The sequence below is a fragment of the Hyperolius riggenbachi genome, chromosome 12, assembly GCF_040937935.1.
Source record: "Hyperolius riggenbachi isolate aHypRig1 chromosome 12, aHypRig1.pri, whole genome shotgun sequence".
In the NCBI taxonomy this organism is placed as follows: Eukaryota; Metazoa; Chordata; class Amphibia; order Anura; family Hyperoliidae; genus Hyperolius; species Hyperolius riggenbachi.
This window is the reverse complement of record NC_090657.1, coordinates 162,452,444-162,471,194: the sequence shown is the minus strand read 5'-3', so window position 1 is coordinate 162,471,194 and position 18,751 is coordinate 162,452,444. Positions and strand designations below refer to the sequence as shown.

The 18,751-nt window shown below is 48.7% G+C and overlaps 1 protein-coding gene across 1 annotated transcript in view; it reads right to left on the bottom strand.

The window, feature by feature from the left end:
- LOC137541008 (keratin-associated protein 16-1-like) overlaps positions 1–17,905 on the bottom strand; it is a 34,763-nt gene extending 16,858 nt beyond the window's left edge. The window contains exon 1 of the mRNA XM_068262160.1: positions 17,806–17,905. Coding sequence (XP_068118261.1) covers positions 17,806–17,905 — 100 coding nt within the window. The remainder of the gene's footprint in view (positions 1–17,805) is intronic.
- Between the last annotated feature and the right edge of the window lie 846 nt (positions 17,906–18,751).

Here is an 18,751-nt window from a genome sequence, read left to right as displayed (position 1 = left end):
AGCTGATTAGGTAGTGGTCTATATTTCTGCTATATCGTGACATCAGCTGCTGTGGACATCAACGTGCCACCTGGTATGGAATTTATGTATACAGCTGTGATGTGACATTCTATGGGCTCAATTCACATCGCACCATCCGCTTGGACGGTGCGACATTTCGTGCGCAGCGGTGCGACGTTAAACTTTGTGCGCGTGAAGCGGACGTTTTCACATCATAAGTGCCTCTCTCTACTAGGGTGCTAAAACTTAGCACCCTTTAGTGAATCGAGGCCTATATGTTTTATATAGTGACATCAGCTAATGTGGACAACGAAGCGTCAATAACTGATAAAGTGCCAAGCGGGTAGATAGATCAGTTGATTGAGGTGCTTGAGACTGATCTCTCTAGCTCAGTGGTCCTCAAATTAAGGCTCGTGGGCCGAATGTGACCCCCTAAGGCTTTTTTACCGGCCCCCCACACACAAAATGTATTATAGATGCGGTCAGCTACATCTTTAAATATTGGTGGTCCACATATAGAATGAAGCCAGAAAACAGTAATTTGCTGGTTTCCAATCAAATTCCACATCTGGTGACACTGTTGTCCATTTGGACTGCAGGTTGTCACCTGGGTATGCTCCACTGTCTGGCCCGCAAAAACTTCTACATCATTTTATGTATACTCCGGTCCCCCAGCAGTCTGAAGTATGTTGACCCGGCCCTAGACCCAAAACGTTTGGGGACCCCTGCTCTAGCTGCACGACAGTTTACTGGTTACTGACCCGAGGAAGCGGGGAACACTTATGACTTGTTGTCAAATCCTATTTTTGCCACGCAATAAAAAACTAGAATTACAGAGTTGTAATGGCTGATATGTTTCCTAAGAGGAAGTAAGCCAACTAAAACCTCTTCTTTTATCACTGTTTTTGTTCTCCATCCAGCAGTTTTTATCCAGGCCTCTGGGCATCCACCAGGTGTTAGGTATCTGCCTAGGTTGCCTCATGGATAACCCAGATTTGTTAATAGAACTGTGTAACAAAGTTACAGGCATGTTTGTACAGAACAATGAGAGCTGTGAAGTATTCCTAGTGATTGTAATGTAACCACAGTCTGCATTCCTCCTCGGTCTCGGCACACAGCTAGCGCTCCGTCTCCCACCCCACAGCCTAGCATGGGACCTCAGACCCCCACCTTCCTGTGATCGCTAATCTGCTCCCGGGCGTCTGCATCTTCTCACCTGAAAACAAGCCTGTAATTGTCATTAATTATCTGTGTAACGTACATTGCACACACTGTAGGTTTTCCCTGAACTGTAAAAATTCCTTGGGCAGCACGTCACCTGTTTATCTTGCGTGGAGAATTACAACTTCCGGCACCCAGGACACTGGCAGAGCGGCACCCAGCTGGATCTCCTCCTCTGTCCTGGAATATGAAACACAAACAGTATGAATGAGGACTGCGGCCTTTTGAAAAAGCTCTCAGATTTACAGATATCTGCTGGGAAACTCAACCGAAATCTCACACACGCTTCTAAAATGGAAAGAAAAAAATAAATAAAGGATACTTAAAGTGAGTGGAATATGAAGGCTGCCATAATTATTACCAGTTTTTTCAAGAGTGTAGTCTTGCACACCGTCTTCCAATCACGTGTGATGTGCCCGACTAAAGGATCACCACCACTCAAGGTAAGCTTAGTAACACGTAGTCGGCACCATCAATCTTTGCTCTTTTATATTTATTATAGTACAGTCATAATAGATACAAACAACGTTTCTGTTTCTGTTTGTATCTATTATGACTATACTACAATAAATATAAAAGAGCAAAGATTGATGGTGCCGACTTCGTGTTACTATAATTATTACCAGTCGCGTGCCAGTCCTGCTGATCTCTTTAGCTGCAGTAGTGTTTGAATCACACACCTGAAACAAGCATGCAGCTAAGTAACATAGTTTGGTTCAAAAAAGGCATCCGTCCATCAAGTTCAATCGGAAAAAAACAACAACAAAAAAAACCCCACCATACTGAACCTGCACATATCCCAGTTGATCCAGGGGAAGGTAAAAAACCTTACAAAGTGAGGGCCCATTAGCCTTAAAAGGGAAAAATTCCTTCCTGACCCTAAATGGCAGTCAGATAAATCCCTGGATCAATTCTCCCAGGAATTACCTAGTAATTATAGCCGTGGATACCCTTCAATGCAAGGAAAGCATCCAAGCTATCTTTAAAGTGTACCTGCGATGAAAAGTGTCACCTGGGGCTCCCTTAAAGAAAACCTGAAGAAAATTAAAAGTCAAAATATACATACTCAAGTCCTACTTACCTCCCGTGTAATCTGCTTATCAATCTCTTTCTATTCTACTACATCCTGTTTGTCCTCTGTGATCAAGGGAATTTTCCAGCCACCATTTTGAAAATAGCCATTACCCCATAACAGCTTTCTGGTCCGCACACAGTTAAACTGTAACATCGCCCACTTGAGCCATAGGGAAACATGGACATTACCTGGTACATCAGTTGTCCTCTCAGCTATAACTGACAGCAACTGATATATTTCAGTTCTGACAAAATGTTGTCAGAACTGGAAGGGATCATTGTCAGAAGAAAATGGTGAGCTTCTGAGAGGAACTGATGGCAAGGTAACTATGTAATGTTCAATTGAAGTTACCTCATGTGTTTATTTTAAGTAATTCTACTCAGTTCAGGTTCCCTTTAAGACCGATCATCCCTCGCCGTCTCCCAGAGTGGCTCTGATCCCCTGCAATTTAGCCCAAAATCCTGGCCGAGTCACGCTTCATTGCGCATGCAGGGCCTGGCCATGCCTGTCGCGCTAGCGTGGCTGGGAGCATTCTGCGCTTGCGCAGTACTATTGCACAAGGGCTTAACACTTGGAGTGACGGGGGAGCGCGCCTGGCTGGGTGGCTTAAGGAAGCCCCAGGTAAGTATGAAACCTGAGAAGCTTTCGTCTCAGGTTCCCTTTATATGCAGTTATAAAGTTTGCCATAACAACTTCCTGACGTAAGATATTCCAGATTTTAACCACTCTCAATGTAAAGAACCCCTTTCTAAATAAATGGCAAAAACCTTTTTCCTCCATACGCAGATCATGTCCCTTTGTCTATTGTACAATCCTAGGGACAAAAAGCTCACCTGCAAAGCTTTTGTATTGCCCTCTGATGTATTTATACATGTGAATCAGGTCACCTCTCAGCTGCCTTTTTTTTCCAAGCTGAATAAGCCCAGTTTGTTCAACTTTTCTTGGTAACTGAGATTTTCCATCCCTCTGAATAATTTAGTTGCCCGTCTTTGTAACTGTTATAGAGGGTCAATGTTCTTTCGATAGTGTGGTGCCCAAAACTGTATCCCATACTCCAGATGTGGCCTCACAAGAGGGAGTAGTATACTAGCATCTCGAGATTTTATTTCCTGCTTTATGCATCCCAGAATTTAATGTGCTTTAGCTACCAGTTTACCACTGCTTGGCATTGATTATGATTAATAAAATTCAAAAGCACTCATGCGCCTATATATATCAACATATAAATTTAATTCATAAAATATGAATCATAACACACAAAAATAATAAAACAATAACAATTCTACAGCACTAACTAGATAATTCTCTCAATACCACCGTCCCATAGTATCCCGTCTAGAACAAATTCCTATCGTGTATCTATAGAATAATTCGGTGAGCAGGCTTCTTTCTCCAAAAAGTGCTTGTAAAAACGTTTCCACCTCTTAAAAAACTTGTGCAATCTGTCTATAATGCACTTTATCAGCATAGAGAATCAACTTCACTGCTTCAGTGTTGATCAATATGATCAGCAATGATATATGAATTGCTGAATTAATAAGCGAAAGACTGTTTCAAAGCTGCTTATGAACTGGATTTGATGGTGGAGTTGCCATATTGATCAACACATATTTTCTCCTAGCCCCTGTATCCTCAGCTTCTGCACCAGGCTATTGTGGGGAACAGTGTCAAAAGCCTTTGCAAAGTCCAAGTACACTACATCTACAGCTTTCCCAAGATCTAAATTTTCATTCACCACTTCATAAAAGCTGAACATGTTTGTAAGATAAGACCTGTCTTTAGTAAAACAATGCTGTTTAACTGAAATAAGATTATTCTGTGTTACATAATTTTGTATAGCATCCCTTAAGGTGGCTATACACTGGGCGATTTGCCATCAGATTCGACCAACAGATAGATCCCTCTCTGATCGAATCTCATCACAGAGGGATCATATGGCTGCCTTTACTGCAAACAGATTGTGAATCGATTTCAGCATGAAACCGATCACAATCTGTGGCGGTGCTGCCGCTGACACCCCCCCTGCATACATTACCTGCTCCGGCCGGCGCGAGTTCCCCCGGTCACCGCTGTCTCTTCTCCGCTGGGTAGTGGTGCTCAAATACCCCTTTTTAAAATTCGAGTTTGGTCGAATTCGAATAGTAAATTATTCGAGGTCATTCGAATATTCGAGTCGAATAATTTTTACTACTCGATTCGACCTCGGACTTCGAGCTCACTATTCGAGTCGGTATTCGAGCTAACTATTCGAGCTGACTATTCGAATTGGCCTTAAATAGCTTCCAACACTTGTTTTGAGGGTGAATGATGCAAGAAACCTCTTTTTTTCCAAGTAACAACAGCAAGTGATTATGTGGGGATGTTCCTTTAAAAAAAAATGTGGAAAGAGAAGTTGTGTCCTTAATTTTGTTCAGTAGTGTTACTGTATCTTCTTCTTCTTCTTCTTCTTCTTCTTCTTCTTCTTCTTCTCCTTCCTTTTCAATATAGTCTTATTCTTCTTCACGTATTTCTCTTTTCAATTTTTTTTTAAAGAAATGCATCTATTTTTGAGCGTAACAAATAGCTGGTGGGCGCACGCATGTTGGAAGCGCCATTGTATGTGCTCCCTGGCAGTGGAAACACAAAGACAGCAGGAGGTAAATTCAGCAGCAGGAGGAGGAGGATGAGTGTGTGGCAGCAGGCAGTCAATGAGGCAGGCAGCTCGCCGTGACATAATAGCCCTGGTACCTAGCGGTGATACCAGGGCTGTAAATAAACACAACAGGAGGTCCCAGACAGCGGTCGTGCAGCCCACATTGTGTCCAATACACAACTGGGACAACACAGTTTTCAACCCGGGCACCTCAGAAAAATTAAACCTTTTTTTTTTTTTATGGTTTTTTGGTTTTTGGTTTTGCAACCAATATAGCTATTGTTTGACGTAATAGCTGGTGGCAGAGTGGCAGCAGAAGGTAAATCATCTGTGTACCCTGGCAGTGGGAAACACAGACAGACAGCAGCAGCAGGAGGAGGAATGGAGGAGTAGGCGAGCAGCTATTGTTTGACGTAATAGCTGGTGGCAGAGTGGCAGCAGAAGGTAAATCATCTGTGTACCCTGGCAGTGGGAAACACAGACAGACAGCAGCAGCAGCAGCAGGAGGAGGTATGGAGGAGCAGTGTGAGTGTGGCAGCAGGTAGGCAGCGTGACATAATAGCCCTGGTACCTAGCGGTGATACCAGGGCTGTAAATAAACACAACAGGAGGTCCCAGACAGCGGTCGTGCAGCCCACATTGTGTCCAATACACAACTGGGACAACACAGTTTTCAACCCGGGCACCTCAGAAAAATTAAACCTTTTTTTTTTTTTTTATGGTTTTTTGGTTTTTGGTTTTACAACCAATATAGCTATTGTTTGACGTAATAGCTGGTGGCAGAGTGGCAGCAGAAGGTAAATCATCTGTGTACCCTGGCAGTGGGAAACACAGACAGACAGCAGCAGCAGGAGGAGGAATGGAGGAGTAGGCGAGCAGCTATTGTTTGACGTAATAGCTGGTGGCAGAGTGGCAGCAGAAGGTAAATCATCTGTGTACCCTGGCAGTGGGAAACACAGACAGACAGCAGCAGCAGCAGCAGGAGGAGGTATGGAGGAGCAGTGTGAGTGTGGCAGCAGGTAGGCAGCGTGACATAATAGCCCTGGTACCTAGCGGTGATACCAGGGCTGTAAATAAACACAACAGGAGGTCCCAGACAGCGGTCGTGCAGCCCACATTGTGTCCAATACACAACTGGGACAACACAGTTTTCAACCCGGGCACCTCAGAAAAATTAAACCTTTTTTTTTTTTTTATGGTTTTTTGGTTTTTGGTTTTACAACCAATATAGCTATTGTTTGACGTAATAGCTGGTGGCAGAGTGGCAGCAGAAGGTAAATCATCTGTGTACCCTGGCAGTGGGAAACACAGACAGACAGCAGCAGCAGGAGGAGGAATGGAGGAGTAGGCGAGCAGCTATTGTTTGACGTAATAGCTGGTGGCAGAGTGGCAGCAGAAGGTAAATCATCTGTGTACCCTGGCAGTGGGAAACACAGACAGACAGCAGCAGCAGGAGGAGGAATGGAGGAGTAGGCGAGCAGCTATTGTTTGACGTAATAGCTGGTGGCAGAGTGGCAGCAGAAGGTAAATCATCTGTGTACCCTGGCAGTGGGAAACACAGACAGACAGCAGCAGCAGCAGCAGGAGGAGGTATGGAGGAGCAGTGTGAGTGTGGCAGCAGGTAGGCAGCGTGACATAATAGCCCTGGTACCTAGCGGTGATACCAGGGCTGTAAATAAACACAACAGGAGGTCCCAGACAGCGGTCGTGCAGCCCACATTGTGTCCAATACACAACTGGGACAACACAGTTTTCAACCCGGGCACCTCAGAAAAATTAAACCTTTTTTTTTTTTTTATGGCTTTTTGGTTTTTGGTTTTACAACCAATATAGCTATTGTTTGACGTAATAGCTGGTGGCAGAGTGGCAGCAGAAGGTAAATCATCTGTGTACCCTGGCAGTGGGAAACACAGACAGACAGCAGAAGGGCAGTACACAGCAGCCCACTGTAGGTGTAAAATGTGTGGCTGCAGGCGACGTAATAGTCAAAGTGAACCAGGCTGGCTTAGTGAGCAGGAGCCAGGAGGTGGTAAAGGGTGGTAAGGCACATTAACGATGGTTCCGGCAGCCAGTTCATGTCCCCCTCTCGCCGACAACAGGGGCCAGGAACTCGCCTTCCACCCACGCCTGGTTCATCTTGAGAAACGTCAGTCTGTCCACAGACTTGTGAGACAGACGTGAGCGTTTCTCGGTGACCACGCCACCAGCTGCACTGAAGCAGCGCTCGGACAGCACGCTGGAAGGGGGGCAGGACAGCACTTCCAGGGCGTACTGCGCCAGCTCGCTCCAGATCTCCATGCGCTTGACCCAATACTCCATGGGATCAACAGGGGCATCGCTGTCAAGCCCGCTGTACGACCCCATGTAGTCAGCCACCATGCGGGTCAGGCGCTGGCTGTGACCGGAGGAGGATGCTGCTGCATGCATCTCCTCTCTAGTCACTGCTGCCGGAGCCTCTACAGTCCTGTAGAGCTCGTGGCTGAGAGACAGCAGGTCTGTGGGGCGCTTGCTGCTGCTGGATGCAGGCACCTGCTGCTGCCTCTGTGCTGGCTGCTGGACAGTGGGGGTGGAAGGCTGGGGGAAGGCTTCCTCCAAGCGCTCAACAAGGGCCTGCTGCAAGCTCCTTATTTGTTGCGCTGGGTCTCCTCCTGCAGGCGGCAGGAACTGGCTCAACTTCCCCTTGAGGCGTGGGTCCAACATCATGCTGATCCAGATGTCCTCCCTCTGCTTCATCTGGATCACCCTGGGGTCCCTGCGCAGGCACGTCAGCATGTGCGCTGCCATTGGGAAGAGGCGGGCCACGTCTGCTGGCACATCGACGTCAGTGCTGTCCTCATCCTCCTCCTCTGCCGCCTCATCCTCTCTCCACCCCCGCACCAACTCAGCTGCGCTGTGCTGATCCCCCTCATCAGCAGCCAGGTCAGGGACCTCCACCAAGTCCTCCTCCTCCTCCCCCTCAGAGGTGGACTGCGCAGCTGGTTGCCGCTCCTGCTGGTCCAAGGCTGCCGCTCCCTGTTCCAGCAAAGCATCGAGGGCCCTGTTCAGCAGAGAAACCAGGGGCACCCACTCGCAGACCATAGCATGGTCCCTGCTCACCATGTTTGTGGCCTGCAGGAAGGGAGCCAGCACTAAGCACACCTGCTGCATGTGCCTCCAGTCATCATCGGGGACGATGGACGGGAAGTTGCTGGTCTTGTCCCTTCTCAGAGCTGCGGAAACAGTGGCCAGGGCAAGGTACTGTTTGACAGCGTGCCTCTGTTCAACCAGACGCTCCAACATCGCCAGGGTGGAGTTCCAGCGAGTCGGAACGTCAAGGATCAGCCGATGGCGTGGCAGATCCAGCTCCTTTTGCACATCTTCCAGGCTCGCACAGGCTGCAGCCGAGCGCCGGAAGTGACGCACAACATTCCTTGCCGTTTCCAGCAGTTCGCCCATCCCCTGGTAGGTGCGCAGGAACTTCTGCACCACCAGGTTCAGCACGTGGGCAAGACAGGGGATGTGGGTCAGGTTTCCCCTGTGTATTGCGGCAACCAGATTGGCCCCATTGTCGGCCACCACCTCTCCGACTCTGAGGCCTCTGGGGGTCAGCCAAATCCTCTCCTGCTCCTGGAGTTTGGCCAACACATGGGTTGCCGTCAGCTTGGTCTTCCCAAGGCTGACCAAGTGCAGCAGCGCTTGGCAGTGGCGGGCCTTCACGCTGCTGCTGAGGCGGGGGGTTTGGCCAGGTGTGCCGGAGGATGGCAGAGGATCGGAGGAACCTGCTGCAGTTCCCCTGAGCCTGCGGGGTGGCACCACCCACTGTGTTGCTGCTGCTGCTGTGCCCGCTGCTGCTCTCCCATCCTCACCCCCTTCCACCAAGCTGACCCAGTGGACAGTGAAGGACAGGTAGCGGCCTGTCCCGAAGCGGCTGCTCCAGGAGTCCATGGTGACGTGGACCCTTTCACCAACCGCGTGCTCCAGCCCTCGCTCCACATTGGCCATCACAAAGCGGTGCAGTGCAGGAATGGCCTTGCGGGAGAAAAAGTGTCTGCTGGGGAGCTGCCAGTCTGGGGCTGCGCAAGCAAGCAGCGCACGAATGTCGCTCCCCTCCTGCACGAGCGTGTACGGCAGGAGTTGGGAGCACATGGCCCGTGCCAGCAAGCCGTTCAGCTGCCGCACGCGACGGCTGCTGGGAGGCAGAGCCCTAACCACCCCCTGGAAGGACTCGCTCAAAAGGCTCTGGCGTGGCCTTTTGCTGACACGGGAATCAGCAGACACAGCAGAGGAGGCCACTGAGGACTGGCTGCCAGAACAGGCCTCAGTGTCGGCGGCAGGAGTTGCAGAGGGGGGAGGAGCAGTGCGTTTCCGCACTCCTGCTGGTGCTGCTGGAGGAGCAGGAGGGCGGGTGGCTGCTGTTGCTGCTGCTGCTGCTGAAGGCTGTGCAGTGATGGGTGTGGTGCCACTGCCAGCACCAGATGCCTTCAGCCTCTGGAACTCCTCATGCTGGTGGAAATGTTTAGCCGCAAGGTGGTTGATGAGCGAGCTGGTGCAGAACTTTAAGGGGTCTGCACCTCTGCTCAACTTCCGCTGACAGTGGTTGCAAGTGGCGTACTTGCTGTACACAGTGGGCATGGTGAAATATCGCCAGATTGGTGACTTAAACATCCCCCTACGGCATGGAAGCGCTGCTGCCTGTCTCCCTGTGGTGGTTGGGGGGGGGGCTTGGGTGCGGCTGGTGGTGGTACTGGCTGATGCTGCTGCTGCTGAGCCTGAGACACCAGCAGGGTGTGGGACGCTGCCAATGCTTGCAATGATGCGCCTCCTTGCAAGGCCCACAAGCGCATCCTCCTCCTCCTCCTCAGAGCTGCTGAGGACGACATCCCCTGGAGGTGGTGGCACCCAGTCTCTGTCTGTCACCGGGTCATCATCATCCTCCCCCTCCTGAAACATGTCCTGCTGGGATGAGGACCCCCCAAACTCCTCTCCTGATGCATGGATGGGCTGCTTGACTGTCGCCACAGTCTTGCTGTCCAATCCCTCATCCCCCAAAGTGCCCATCAGCATCTCCTCCTCAAGATCGCCAACAACAGCAGACAATTTACTCATGATGCCTGGGGTCAAAAGACTGCTGAATGACAGGTCGGCGAGTGACGGTGAACTGGCCTCCTCCCCAGACCCTGCTGGGCGGCTGCTGCGAACAGGGGTGGTGGTGGTGGTGAGGGTGGAGGCCTCGGATGCAGAGCTGATGGCGGGCTGCTCATCCTCCGTCATGAGTTGCACCACAGTGTCTGCATCCTTTTCCTCAATAGGACGTTTCCGACCCGGCTGGAGGAAAATGGGAGCAGGTGCTACACGCTGCTGCTGCTGTGTCTCTGCAGCGTGAGTTGCAGATGCTCCTGCTGGGCGGCGCCCAAGGCGTCCACGGCCAGTGGCTATGGGAGGAATGTTAGCCACTGACGCTGCTGCTGCTGCTGCGGAACTGTGCATGGTGGCGCGCCCGCGGCCGCGGCTTGCCACAATGCTGCTCCCTCTCCTCCTGATTCCCTTGCTGCCCTTCCCCTTGCCCAAACCGCGCTGGCTGCCACTTCCAGACATCTTCAATGTTTTGGGCGTATAGACAAAAGTTTTTTAAAAGGGCGGGTGAAAAGTGGGGTACTTTAATGGAGTGGGTTGGTTGGTGAGGTGACTGAGTGAGTGTCCCCTAGTACAGTAAGTAAGTAGTAACAGTCAGGAAGTACAACTAGCAGTTACAATAATCAGTAGTAATCACAAGTAAATTTAGTGTGTGTACACTCAGACAGTGAGTGCCCGCACGCAGGAGCTAGTAGCCTATGAACACAGTGACTGAGTGTCCTAGACTCCTAGTACAGTAAGAGTAAGTAGTAACAGTAAGTAGAACTAACTAATTACAATAATCAATCAGCGATCAGAAGGAAATGGAGTGTGGGTGGTGTGTGTACACTCAGACAGTGAGTGCCCGCACGCAGGAGCTAGTAGCCTATGAACACACAGTGACTGAGTGTCCTAGACTCCTAGTACAGTAAGAGTAAGTAGTAACAGTAAGTAGAACTAACTAATTACAATAATCAATCAGCGATCAGAAGGAAATGGAGTGTGGGTGGTGTGTGTACACTCAGACAGTGAGTGCCCGCACGCAGGAGCTAGTAGCCTATGAACACAGTGACTGAGTGTCCTAGACTCCTAGTACAGTAAGAGTAAGTAGTAACAGTAAGTAGAACTAACTAATTACAATAATCAATCAGCGATCAGAAGGAAATGGAGTGTGGGTGGTGTGTGTACACTCAGACAGTGAGTGACCGCACGCAGGAGCTAGTAGCCTATGAACACACAGTGACTGAGTGTCCTAGACTCCTAGTACAGTAAGAGTAAGTATTAACAGTAAGTAGAACTAACTAATTACAATAATCAATCAGCGATCAGAAGGAAATGGAGTGTGGGTGGTGTGTGTACACTCAGACAGTGAGTGACCGCACGCAGGAGCTAGTAGCCTATGAACACACAGTGACTGAGTGTCCTAGACTCCTAGTACAGTAAGAGTAAGTAGTAACAGTAAGTAGAACTAACTAATTACAATAATCAATCAGCGATCAGAAGGAAATGGAGTGTGGGTGGTGTGTGTACACTCAGACAGTGAGTGCCCGCACGCAGGAGCTAGTAGCCTATGAACACAGTGACTGAGTGTCCTAGACTCCTAGTACAGTAAGAGTAAGTATTAACAGTAAGTAGAACTAACTAATTACAATAATCAATCAGCGATCAGAAGGAAATGGAGTGTGGGTGGTGTGTGTACACTCAGACAGTGAGTGACCACACGCAGGAGCTAGTAGCCTATGAACACACAGTGACTGAGTGTCCTAGACTCCTAGTACAGTAAGAGTAAGTAGTAACAGTAAGTAGAACTAACTAATTACAATAATCAATCAGCGATCAGAAGGAAATGGAGTGTGGGTGGTGTGTGTACACTCAGACAGTGAGTGACCGCACGCAGGAGCTAGTAGCCTATGAACACACAGTGACTGAGTGTCCTAGACTCCTAGTACAGTAAGAGTAAGTAGTAACAGTAAGTAGAACTAACTAATTACAATAATCAATCAGCGATCAGAAGGAAATGGAGTGTGGGTGGTGTGTGTACACTCAGACAGTGAGTGCCCGCACGCAGGAGCTAGTAGCCTATGAACACAGTGACTGAGTGTCCTAGACTCCTAGTACAGTAAGAGTAAGTAGTAACAGTAAGTAGAACTAACTAATTACAATAATCAATCAGCGATCAGAAGGAAATGGAGTGTGGGTGGTGTGTGTACACTCAGACAGTGAGTGACCGCACGCAGGAGCTAGTAGCCTATGAACACACAGTGACTGAGTGTCCTAGACTCCTAGTACAGTAAGAGTAAGTAGTAACAGTAAGTAGAACTAACTAATTACAATAATCAATCAGCGATCAGAAGGAAATGGAGTGTGGGTGGTGTGTGTACACTCAGACAGTGAGTGCCCGCACGCAGGAGCTAGTAGCCTATGAACACACAGTGACTGAGTGTCCTAGACTCCTAGTACAGTAAGAGTAAGTAGTAACAGTAAGTAGAACTAACTAATTACAATAATCAATCAGCGATCAGAAGGAAATGGAGTGTGGGTGGTGTGTGTACACTCAGACAGTGAGTGACCGCACGCAGGAGCTAGTAGCCTATGAACACAGTGACTGAGTGTCCTAGACTCCTAGTACAGTAAGAGTAAGTATTAACAGTAAGTAGAACTAACTAATTACAATAATCAATCAGCGATCAGAAGGAAATGGAGTGTGGGTGGTGTGTGTACACTCAGACAGTGAGTGACCGCACGCAGGAGCTAGTAGCCTATGAACACACAGTGACTGAGTGTCCTAGACTCCTAGTACAGTAAGAGTAAGTAGTAACAGTAAGTAGAACTAACTAATTACAATAATCAATCAGCGATCAGAAGGAAATGGAGTGTGGGTGGTGTGTGTACACTCAGACAGTGAGTGCCCGCACGCAGGAGCTAGTAGCCTATGAACACAGTGACTGAGTGTCCTAGACTCCTAGTACAGTAAGAGTAAGTAGTAACAGTAAGTAGAACTAACTAATTACAATAATCAATCAGCGATCAGAAGGAAATGGAGTGTGGGTGGTGTGTGTACACTCAGACAGTGAGTGACCGCACGCAGGAGCTAGTAGCCTATGAACACACAGTGACTGAGTGTCCTAGACTCCTAGTACAGTAAGAGTAAGTAGTAACAGTAAGTAGAACTAACTAATTACAATAATCAATCAGCGATCAGAAGGAAATGGAGTGTGGGTGGTGTGTGTACACTCAGACAGTGAGTGCCCGCACGCAGGAGCTAGTAGCCTATGAACACACAGTGACTGAGTGTCCTAGACTCCTAGTACAGTAAGAGTAAGTAGTAACAGTAAGTAGAACTAACTAATTACAATAATCAATGAGCGATCAGAAGGAAATGGAGTGTGGGTGGTGTGTGTACACTCAGACAGTGAGTGACCGCACGCAGGAGCTAGTAGCCTATGAACACACAGTGACTGAGTGTCCTAGACTCCTAGTACAGTAAGAGTAAGTAGTAACAGTAAGTAGAACTAACTAATTACAATAATCAATCAGCGATCAGAAGGAAATGGAGTGTGGGTGGTGTGTGTACACTCAGACAGTGAGTGACCGCACGCAGGAGCTAGTAGCCTATGAACACAGTGACTGTCTGACTGAGTGTCCTAGACTCCTAGTACAGTAAGAGTAAGTAGTAACAGTAAGTACAACTAACTAACAATAATCTATCAGTAATCAGAAGGAAATAGAGTGTGTGTAGTATGTACACACAGTGAGTGAGTGCACACACGCAGGAGCTAGCTAGTAGCCTATAAACAGTGACAGTCAGTGAGTGTCCTACTCCTAGTACAGTATAACTACAATACTATTAGTAAAGGACAGCAGAAATACTGGTATAGATGAGAGAAATAAACAGAGGACAGCTGCCCACAGAGGCAAGGCCCCCCTGAGGCCTAAACCTGTAAGCTTGCAGCAGCTGCCTGTCTCTAATGTAACACACAAGCTACTAACTAAAATACAATGTCTATCTAACTAACAACAATATAGGTGTATATGGCAGGTGTAGGTGAGCAAAAACGCTAGGTAAATGATCACAATAGAGCACTTGCTAAGCCAAAGCACAAAGGAGCAACTCTCTCTCTGTACAAGTCTCAGGCAAGCATGGAGAAACGGAACATGGCGGCCGCTATTTATAGGGTAGGGGCTGGCCAGGGTCCCCCTCTGTGATTGGCTGCCGTCAGAGGGCCTGGGAGCCCTCTGATTGGCTCTAAGGACATCAATCTGGGCTATGACGCTATTCGAGCTCGGTACCGAGCTCGAATAGCGCCGTTTGCTCGAATAGCTCGAATAGTGAATGGGCTATTCGAGTGTACTCGGATAGCCCATTCGAATAGCTACAGCTATTCGGAGCTCGAATACCGAGCTCGGATAGCTGAAAAAGAGCTCGAATATTCGAGCTACTCGAATATTCGAGCTCTGCTGAGCACCACTGCCGCTGGGTTCCGGACCGGCAGGCTTCACTTCTTTCTGTCTGGGGAAGTTTAAACAGTAAAGGGCGCTCTACTGTTTAAACTTCCTGCCGGTACAGGAAGTTCAGTGAAGCTGCAGCCCTGAAGCCCAGCGGAGAAGAGACAGCGGTGACCGGGAGGACTGGCGCCGGCCGGAGCAGGTAATGTATTGCCGCTGTATTGCGTCGGTCGTCGGGCATTCGAACGCCGCTATCAACGCACTCCCGAACCGCCGGCGATCGAGCAAAATCTTCCGCAAGGACGGCTCGACGGGAACGATTGATTTCAGACGGAAATCAATCATTTGCATTTGCGCAACGATTTCACAGCAGATTCGATCACAGTGTTCGAATCTGCTGTATATCGACGGGAAAATCGTTAGGTGTATGGGCCCCTTTAGAATACCTTCAAACAATTTACACACAACTGATGCTAAGCTTACAGGTCTATAGTTTTCAGGCTCTGATTTTTTTCAGTTCTTGAAAAAGGAGAAAACATCAGCTGTACGCCATTCATAAGAAATTGCCCCACTTGAAAGAGAATCACAGAAAATAAGATAAAGTGGCTTATCGATAACTGAACTCTTTTAATACCCGGGGGTGGATGCCATCTGGGCCAGGTACCTTGTCTACCTTGATCTTATTTAAACATGCGTGCATACCTTCCTGTCATGGGCGTAACAAGGTCCCACCGGGCCCCCCTGCAGAAATACTGAGTGCCCCCCCCCCCCCGGGGCCCGCTTGAGGCCGTTTTGGGGGGCTGGAGGGGTCGCAGCATGAGGGGAAAGCCATGCTGCACTTCGGACAGTCCCCCCCTCCCTCACCTCGGGCTCTCCCCTCCAGCGTTGAATAGTTTGTGTATGCAGGCGGCGGGCAGCGGCAGATACATACCTTCCGTGCGCTCCAGCGCGGAGGTTTCTCCCTATAGTGTCTGACGCAAATTCCCCGCCGAAGTGCAGCATGGCTTTCCCCTCATGCTGCAACCCCTCCAGCCGCCCAAAACGGCCCCAAGTGGGCCTCGGGGGGGGGGGGGGGGGCACAGGGGCTGCAGGCCCTATTGTTACGCCAGTGCTTCCTGTGTTAGCCAATTCATGCTGAATCAGGTAGAGTGAGAACAGCCCAGGGCCATATTATGAGCTAAAGACATCACCTTGGTAAAGGCAGAAGCGAAGCAAGTATTAAAATGTGTATCCTTAAAAAGACAAACCATGTGAATGTGCAGGTGTGCCGCAAAAGCCAGTGCTCTAGTAGTGGCAGTATGCACTGTTTGGCTTCTCCCAAGAGGCCCTCTTGTCCTTTAGCTTAGTCACAATTGGGGTAAAGAGGCGCCCTGGTTGAAATAAAAGCGTCTAAAAACAGCTTAAAGACGAAAAGATAATATGAGGTGGCTTACCTCAATAACAAAATCTTTGTCTGTAACAAAAGATTTATATTTAGCACAGGCAACGCGTTTCGCAGGTCTGAGCCCGCTTTATCAGGCCAATAAAAGTGCCAAATGACTGGGTAGATACAGCATAGGGAGCCTCTCAATTTAGCTTAGTCACCTCCTCTCACTCCTGCATCCAGGACTTCTCACAAGCATCACCTCTCCTTTAGAACCCTCTCCCCCAGCCTGTCTGTCATGCTCAGAGCCTGAAAACCTTCAAACCTACTCTCAAACACACCTGTTCAGGCAAGCCTTTAATTTGCTACAGCTAGCACTGGAGGCTCACAGCCTCATTCTCTAACCCCTGTCTCCTTCCCTAACATATCCACCACCTTCTAGATTGTAAGCTTGCAGGGGCAGGGACCTCCTCCTAGTGTTTCTTACTCTGATGTCATTTATCATATGAACATGTACCAGTATTGGTGATGTCTCACACCACACATCAGCTATGGTATTTGTATTGCTGGATGTCCTGATTGTGCAGAGTTCTGAACCTCTCATGTGTCTATGCTCCCTAATATTTGTTTTGCAGCATGTACAGAGCAATGGAAGATGTGAGTACTATAAGTAATAATAATAAAATGCAGGATCATTGTCACTGGTTGAGTCTTTTTGTGTCTGACGTCACTAATGGCTCACACACAAGTCCCGGTGAAGTGCTGACATGCGATACTATAAATAAGTCAAGCCATTTATAGGGAAATTGCATCATGACTATTTATAAACCCCCCAAACATCCGGAGTGATAAATGGGACAATGAACCCTGGAGGCTTCTCTGATTCACCGCTCAGCATTCCGCTATCTCTGCTACAGAAAGGAATATTGCGGCTAGCAGAGTGACACGGTCTTATGAGCCGGAGAGGTGGGACAAGTGACCTCATGTGTGGGCCCAATATAGGGTGGGGGCCGGGGTCTTGAGTCATTCGCCAGGAGTTTATATGGACATATCAGACACAACATGCCTTTTAAACAAAGCGAATCCCTGGAAGAATTTACCCAATGTTCCTTCCTATCTCATCAGCAGGAGAATAGAGCTCTACTACCATTTAACCCTGAACAGGACTGCCTGGCATGTTCTCTCCATCTTCCGTACAGAATCTTACACATGGCTTTTATATTAATAAAGCAAATCTGAACTCAAAACTTCCTCTCTGCTCTTAAAAAAAACAAAACAGTATAATAACCTTTAAAGAAAAACATTTCTTTGTTACAGCGGATACAAATCCTGCAATACATCTGCAGTGTGTCTACTTCCTGCTTTCATGGAAGCAGACATATTGTTAACATCTTGTGTTTACAAATTAGCTGCTCTGCCATGGCAGAGGAGATTCCTGAGAGATCAAATTACACTTGTGATTAGATACATGAAGGGGAATTAGACAGGCCAAACTCTAAATACATACAGGGAGCATTTCTCTATGTTTCCCTTCTGTTCTGTGCAAGAGTTCAGCTCCACTTTAAGAGGCACCCGTAGGGCAAGAACGATGGGAGCAACCAGTGCTGATCACTTACTGAAACCGCTGGACACCTGGCTGGAAACCGATCTGTGATACCTTCTGGATCTCTTGTCTGCGACAAGTATGAAAATGATTGGTCCGATCACCTGACCAATCACAGCATCTGTCTAGGACCATTTCTGGACTTTCTGGCACCAAAGGCAACTGTTGCCTGCCGCCCACCCCTAAAACTTGAGAAACTACATTAATTGGCTATACAGACATTATACCTTTGGGACCGGCTGCCTACCCCCCCCCCCCCCCCTTAAGGACAAGGCATTTTACATGCGGGGGGGGGGCAGGCAGACGGATCCCTGCTGAGGCTTGCTGGGCTGTGTGTCCCCCTGCCTCCAGATGTCCCAGCAGCCTTTACTCACCTCCCAGGCTCCAGCGTTGAGCAGCTGTTGACACCTCCGCTCTCGCTGGCTTCCCCGTTGTACTGACGCTAAGTTCCGGGTCGCGGCTTGATGACGTCATCAAGCCGGGACCCGGCACTTAGCGTCAGTACAGCGGGGATGCGCTGATCATCGGGGGAACGGCAGAAAGGTGAGTGGATCCTCTTCTTTCCCCCCACAGCCGCAGCTCTGTAAGTGATCACTATGATCCTATGGCGATCATAGTGATCAGCAGCCAGAGGGTTTCTGATCACTGAGGGGAGATGTCAGCTGTCATATGACAGCTTAATCTCCCTTCTCCGGAGCACACAATCGCGTCGGGGCGGTTTGTTATCGTGGACGTTGAAGCTATGTCCAGTCAGGGCAGCAGCACCACCTGCTGGACGTAGATTCAAACTATGTCGGTCCCCAAAAGGTTAATGACAATTGATAGGTTAGATTCAAAAATATTGCTTGTCAAAACAAGTCTATTAAGCATACATGCATTATTACCAGTCCAGATACACCTCACTGGCTCAAACTCACCTCAATCCCAGCCATGGGAGCGCAATCATGGGAGGCGTGCAGCACGCATGTGCAGAAGATCAGGACCGCGGGTCACAATCTTCTGTAGGAGAGAGCGGAGGCCTGGATCAGCGCCTAACAGACTTCTAAGGGCTGGAAGAAGCCCCAAGTGAGTGAAACTTTTTTTTCCCCTGCATGTATCCTTTAGCCCAGTGTTCCCCAACCCTGTCCTCAAGGCCCACCAACAGTGCATGTTTTGTGGAAATCCACAGAGGTAGTTAATCAGCTCTGCTGAGACACTAATTACCTCACCTGTGCATGTTTGTGGTTTCCTGCAAAACATGTACTGTTGGTGGGCCCTGAGGACAGGGTTGGGGAAATCTGCTTTAGCCCATCTGGCTTGAGGAACTTTAAGCAGGCCATA